Source organism: Nansenia antarctica (assembly GCF_963989245.1).
Source record: "Nansenia antarctica genome assembly, chromosome: 14".
NCBI lineage: Eukaryota > Metazoa > Chordata > Actinopteri > Argentiniformes > Microstomatidae > Nansenia > Nansenia antarctica.
This window is the reverse complement of record NC_137684.1, coordinates 29,604,664-29,611,818: the sequence shown is the minus strand read 5'-3', so window position 1 is coordinate 29,611,818 and position 7,155 is coordinate 29,604,664. Positions and strand designations below refer to the sequence as shown.

Below are 7,155 nucleotides of genomic sequence, written 5' to 3'. Positions count from 1 at the left end.
GAATGAATGAATGAATGAATGAATGAATGAATGAATGAATGAATGAATGGTCTTTATTGTCATTGCTACAGTACAGGTACCAAACAACGACATTTAGGAGGGGTGGCTCCCCTGGTGTTAGGGGAAAAAAAAAAAAAAAAGTTATTATTCAGGGGTCAAAAAATGTATACAAATATCGGATCGGTATCGCCGATACCCGAAGCCCAGGTATCGGTATCGGTATCGGTAGTGAAAAAGTGGGATCGGGACATCCCTACCAGGGAGAGATTGGGTTTATTACACAGAGGTTTAGTGGAACTGAAAATAGGTTTAAGTTCTGTGTAAAAGTGGGGAGGTGGGAACACATTTTCAGTACTTTTCCATAAAATTCATTGAGCCAGCCAGGAGTTCTGAATTTTCCATGTATGATAATAGAGTTTTCATTGAGCTAACCAAAGTTCTGAACTCCAGTTTTAATTAGTTAATCAGTGTTAATACTTCAGTTTTTCTGTTGACTCAGTGCATATGTAAAAGGCAGTGCTGATCTTACAAGATTGCTACCTACCAGCCACCCCTCCCCTGAAGCCCAGAGTCTAATCTCCACAGACTAAGTTTGTTTGTGAATTGTATTGTAATTGTTTTAAATTTTCTTATTTGTGATAAGACATTACAGCTGGTTTCATTCCTTGTGTGTTTTTTTAAGCTATTTTAACTAATAGTGCTATTTGTATCTGCACAAATTAGATTTTATGAAGGACAAGAGAAACGTTCTAGAGAACAGCATAGCCAGCCACAAACAAATTTCAGACAGTGGGGTGATAAGGGTGTTGCATGTTATAATTGTGGGGGCAACCATTCCTACACATTCTGCCTGACACCACAACAGCAATTTTAGGAAATAGTCTATAATTGTTGTTTCTCCATGTACAGCTCCAGTTTTTTGTATATCTTTGATGGTTTAAGAATGTTCTTGTTTTCCGACACTTTTAGGAAAATTGTTGAGTTTTGAATTTTCTTGTTGTGAAAAGAGACCCTAGCGGTTTTTGAGTTTCTGTTTTCTATTTTAAAAACACATTTTTTGCATTAGGCAAGGTTTTATATTTCCTAACCCAAGTCATGGGGAGCTGCTTTCTTGCGCAGAAAGACCCTGAGAGTTATTTCTATTCTCAAGAAGGTAGGTTTATGTGTGAAACTCTGGGAGAACTGATCACTCTCCATTTTGAGTTTTTTTGCATAAACCTGTCCAAAATTATATAGATCTGTTTGGTATTCATGCATTGTTCAGACCATGATGTATTGAAAAAAGAACCATGTGGCCTGTCGTATCAGAGGCTCATAAAATACTATATTTTTGATTGCTAACTCCCACTAACTCATTAACAATTAACCCTGGTTTTTCTTGTTTTTGAATGATTTTTCCGTAAGTATATTTTGACATCATAAAACATGACACATTTGTTTATGATTTTCAAATCACACGAAAATGTTCTACCGTTTCCTATTTTGATATTAAGATGTTGGTTTGATTAAACATAAAATTCTGTTGCATTTTTTAAATTATTTGTTAACTGTCTCCTCAGACAGACCAGTGGTGACCCTGTATTACTGCAGATACACTTGATTTTTGCCACGACAAGAATGTGATATATATTTCAGAGTGGAAGCCGTTTTACCAGAATCCAGAAACGGCGTGCTACGCAATATCCAGCCGGATGATTGAGTGATGAACCAGGGCCACCAGAGAAGGAAGCAGCCACCAGGGTGCCAGGCCCAGCAGAGAAGGAAGCCGCCACCAGGGTGCCAGGCCCAGCAGAGAAGGAAGCAGCCACCAGGGTGCCAGGCCCAGCAGAGAAGGAAGCAGCCACCAGGGTGCCAGGCCCAGCAGAGAAGGAAGCAGCCACCAGGGTGCCAGGCCCAGCAGAGAAGGAAGCAGCCACCAGGGTGCCAGGCCCAGCAGAGAAGGAAGCAGCCACCAGGGTGCCAGGCCCAGCAGAGAAGGAAGCAGCCACCAGGGTGCCAGGCCCAGCAGAGAAGGAAGCAGCCACCAGGGTGCCAGGCCCAGCAGAGAAGGAAGCAGCCACCAGGGTGCCAGGCCCAGCAGAGAAGGAAGCAGCCACCAGGGTGCCAGGCCCAGCAGAGAAGGACGCAGCCACCAGGGTGCCAGGCCCAGCAGAGAAGGAAGCAGCCACCAGGGTGCCAGGCCCGACAGAGAAGGAAGCAGCCACCAGGGTGCCAGGCCCAGCAGAGAAGGAAGCAGCCACCAGGGTGCCAGGCCCGACAGAGAAGGAAGCAGCCACCAGGGTGCCAGGCCCAGCAGAGAAGGAAGCAGCCACCAGGGTGCCAAACCCGCCGGAAAAGGAAGACCCGGCAGAGAACCACCAAACAACCATCGACGACAATGTTCCAGTTTCAACAGCCCGGGCCGCCGAGCCTTCAAATCAGAGCCTGGCCGTTTCAAGGAGGAAAGACACATGATCATTTCTGGATTATTGCCATGAAAATTCTAATGGGTTCACAAACTATGGTTTCAAAAGCCTCACATGACCCACAGAACCAACATCCAAAGAGAGAACCAACACCTGAGACCATGGTTAAAAAAGAAATGGACATTGATTCTGACCAGATGGGAATACAATCTCACCCGAACTATGCCACTAGTATCATGAGAGATTTTGCTTCGAGGATGAATTACTCTGATTGTTGGATCTGTCAACAGATACCTCCAGGGTCCAAAGTGTGGACACCTATACAGGGCTCTGCACACAGCGTGCGATTTCTGTTGCGCGTCAACATTCCATTTTGAAGTTTGAATGGAAGTCTATGAGAACATCGCATTTCAACACACACAGCCCCGATTTTAATCGCACGGCGAAAATTCGATTCCATTCATTTTGAATGGGAAAAAGCACAAATTTGACAGTGCGACAAAACTCGCACGCCATGTGCTTTAGACCATTCATTCATTCATAATAGTAACAATAAAAGACACAGGACATAAGAGACATAAAGTGCTGAACATAGAGTGCTGTGCAAGTAGCAACAGTGTCCTGCACTAAATAAAAAGGCTAATTTTAAAAAGGCAGTAGCCTAGCGCAGGACAAGGAAACCAATTAAAAACCAATTAATAAATAGGTGTGCTTTAAGAGATAAATTGTTATGCTTTAAGAAATAAGCTCTTCTGGTGTGCCGCGGTCCTTCTACCTCTAATGTCTTTGGCTTAGCATGCGGACGGCCTGGGGGAAGAAACTATTTGTGAGCCTTTCTGTTCTCCTGAGCAGGGTGAACAGACCAGAATTGGGGTGTGTGGCATCTTTCCAGATTTTGTGAGCTCTAGAATCAAGATAGTTCACTTCCACCATCAAGGAGAAGGCTACAAAAAAAACTCTCGCAACGTTTCAAACTATCCATTTCCACTATCAGAAACATCATGAGAAAATGGAAAATAAATGGAACAATTGAGGTCAAGGCAAGATCTGGAAAGAATATTTACATTTCAACTCACACATCACTGCAAAAGAGCTGCAAAAAAAAGTGTAGCAGACACCGGTCTAGTTGTTCACAGGACAACAATACAGCGTACCTTAAACAACAAAGACCTACATGGCAGAGTGCCAGAAAGAAGCTGACCTCAGTACAAAATGAAGCGTCTGAAGGATGCAAAAGAAAACCTTGAGAAACCTATTGGAACACTGTGCTTTGGACTGACAAAACCAAAATATAACTTTTTGGCCACAATCAAAGAAGGTATGTTTGGAGAAAAAAGGGTGAAGCATTTGTAGAGAAGAACACCTTGCCAACTGTTAAGCATGGAGGTGGATCCATTATGCTTTGGGGTTGTGTAGCAGCTGGGGGCACAGGCAATATTGTGCGGGTGGAAGGAAGAATGGATTCCACCAAATATCAAGACATTCTAGAATCTAGAGGCTAATGTTCGAAGGTCAGTCCAGAAATTGAAGTTGAAGACAGGTGGGGTATTCCAGCAAGACAATGACCCGAAGCATACCTCAAAATCAACCATGCAGTACCCATGGCCATCATGTACTGGATGAGTTTTAACTTTCTATTCAAGAATTTGAATCTGAATTCGAGACATCTTTCAAATCCAATGCATTAACTTCTGCCTATGAGACATCATCACTCACCTGGTAATTTGCAAATAGTCAGTCCTCGAAGCTTCTTGTCTCTACACTTCTCTTTTTAGCTTTCTCCTCCTCCTCTCTCGTTGCACAGTTTACAGGGCAGACCAGCGCTATCCACTTTTATGTTTCATGGCCTCTCTGAATGGCCAAGGCTAAGAAGGTGAGAGGAGCACTTTGTCGAATGAAAGGTTTGCTCTGACAATTAGTACAGGGGTGTTAAGAGTCACCACACCCTGACAACACATTCTGGAGAACCCGTGGTTGGTGTTGGTGTTCATCTTGGGGCCGAGCTAGCCCTGACGTTGACGAGACTATACATTGAAATGAGGGGCCCCTCTGTCTGTTCCTCAGAATAATAACCAGGCCAGGAGAGAGTTGTATCCATCATGAATGATCAGTTTCCACCCACTGAAATGTGTGTTTGTCTCTTTCTGTGTTTCATCCAACCTTCAGTCACCATGTCGTGAGCTTAGAATGATAAGGTTCTATCTCCGTTTAGGGCAGTTCAGAGATATTGACAAAGAAATGTCAACATTTAAAAAAGAACACCACACAGGCATTAATAAACACCTAATGGATCAGATTATGTAAAAAACCCAATTTTGACAAACATGGAGATAGAACCTTGTAATTCTAACGTCACGATGTGTTGTGAGTTAACATTGCAATGGGTGTAGTGTTTGTCTTAGTACTTACACTCACTACCATTACTGCTGCTAGTTGTTACTGTATTGTATTGCTCACTTATTGTCTATTGTGTTATTATTGTATTTGTATTCCGACATCCTAATATGTGTGCTGTTGAGAGGAAGCTGGCAAAGGATCACTTCCTTGTACAATGTATCACTGTATCTTGTGCACATGACCAATAGACTTTGACTTGACTTGACCTGACTAGACTTTGTAATGTAATGTATGTGCAAGGACAGTGTGAATACAGTTGGTTATCAAAAATGCTGGAAATTGACAGAGGAAATTGACAGAGAGAGACATATAAAGAGACATATAAAGAGACACACAAGTCGAATAAGATTATTGGATCACTTGGTTGAATTATTGGATCATTTTATTTAAGGGCGATTAAAGAAAACACATACTGTACATACAGTCATCAAATCATCAACATTCAAAGGAAAAACGTCCACATGATTAAACTAATTGTTGTGCTGCCTGGTAAAACAGATAGAATCTTATAGGTTCTGGATTTCTATCTCAACTCCATTCCATCTGTGTTGTCAATTCATGAGCTTAGAACTATCAGGTTCTATCTCCGTTTAGGGTAGTTCAGAGATATTGAGCGTCAAAGTTTTTACATTCCATTATGTTTTGTGAGATGGAACCTTTGTATTTTATGAATTACTAATAAAAAAATAATAATCAAATGTAACTAAAATACAAAGAATAGATACTGATCGCAATAGATAAACATTATATTAAGTGCTATATGTTTTTACACATGTAACTATGAGCCTCTGAACTCTAAAGTGCAAAAGTGTACACATTGTACGAGTGCCAATTCTCAGGTACCCCCCCACCCCCCCATTGGCTATCTCTTGCTTCCTTTCAGTTACTTACTTTATTTCTTTATTTCTTTATTTCCTCTCTCTCTCTCTCTCTCGCTCTCTCTGTCTCTCTCTCTCTGTCTCTCTCTCTCTTTCTCTCTCTCTCTCTCTCTCTCCCTCTCTTTCTCTCTCTCTTTCTCTCTCTCTCTCTCTCCCTCTCTCTGTCTCTCTCTGATCATACCATCTGTGCGCACTATCGTCATAACAGGCCACTGCTATTTCAGGTCACCTGCTCCCTCACAGGATTGTGCAAATGATTGTTGATTGTCCTGCCGTCTATCATGAGACACTGGAGTCTGGGACACGTGCACGTGAGGGGCTCAGCCTTCGGTCCTGCGGGGTCCTTCTGCATTTGAAATGGTTACTTATCCACATTAGTTTAGCTGAGCTTTGTTTTTTAACCTACTAGTTTGCGTTGCTTTAATCTACATGAGCTGTCATGTAATAGTATGAACCCAGGCACTGGAGATTGAGAAATGAGTTGTTTAAAACATTCTAATGATTCTAATTTGGGGGATGATGATATTTTTCAATTTCTGCAAAACACTTGACATTCGTTTTTGTGATGATATGGGACACGGGGGTCTGGTCAACTGGTCCGCAAGTCGGCAGAGTTTGTGTTGTGATTTTCAACAACGTTGAAATGTATTTCCGCGTTTCAAAATAAAAGTCAGAACATTTTGATTGGTTTGCCGACTTGCAGCCCAAATGACGAGACTGTGTCAACTGACATATGATCATAAGAGGCATGTCAACTACAGAACTTCTTGGTGTCACTAACGTGTATTGTATTTGTAAATGTGGAACAAACAGGAAGATGATTGGCTAACAGAGGTCATTCCCACAGTCAGTCATTGGCTGTTGCCTCGGCACAAAAATGGAGTCCCCAGTCCCTCAGTTGGTCGCCATGGAGATGCCTGGTTGAGGATTCTGTTTACATGGGAACGTCTCTAGACAGATTCCTCAGATCCTCCGATGTCCTGAAATGCCACAAGTCAATGACGTCACCATCAGAAACTACCAACCATGGAAGGGGTATTATCACGTTGCTTGGCAGAGGATTCATAGTGTGATGGTGTGTGTACTCCAGTGGTGTAGTCTAGTTTTTTCTAGTGGTATAATACTGTGATTTTTCTCTCCCAGCCTCATATCGTTCATTTCGGAACGCCATAAAAATAAATCTGCGCTCCCTGTCTAACGTTATATATATGTAACATTACATGTTATAAGGCTGATCTGTGCATGATAGTGCTGCATTTTGACATATTTCATGTCGCATCTCTCCCCGTTGATGGTATATGACGCTATAGTCAGTCCCAATGGTCAAAAATTCAAGTGCTTCGTAACACAGACGGGGTGAATTTTATGAATGAAAGTGTGAAAGTTCTGTCACAAAACGCTGTTACGTATCCTCACACATTTTTAAGTGGGTATACGGATATCCTTGGACTTTCCTAGTGGGTATACAGCCTTTC

At 42.3% G+C, this 7,155-nt stretch overlaps 1 protein-coding gene across 1 annotated transcript in view; it reads right to left on the bottom strand.

Moving 5' to 3' along the window:
* Nucleotides 1–6,630: 6,630 nt before the first annotated feature.
* ppm1na (protein phosphatase, Mg2+/Mn2+ dependent, 1Na (putative)) overlaps nucleotides 6,631–7,155 on the bottom strand; it is a gene marked incomplete at both ends in the record, with an annotated part of 8,566 nt that continues 8,041 nt past the window's right edge. Inside the window, one exon of the mRNA XM_080544774.1 lies at nucleotides 6,631–6,660. Within this exon, the coding sequence (XP_080400900.1) occupies nucleotides 6,631–6,660 (30 nt within the window). The remainder of the gene's footprint in view (nucleotides 6,661–7,155) is intronic.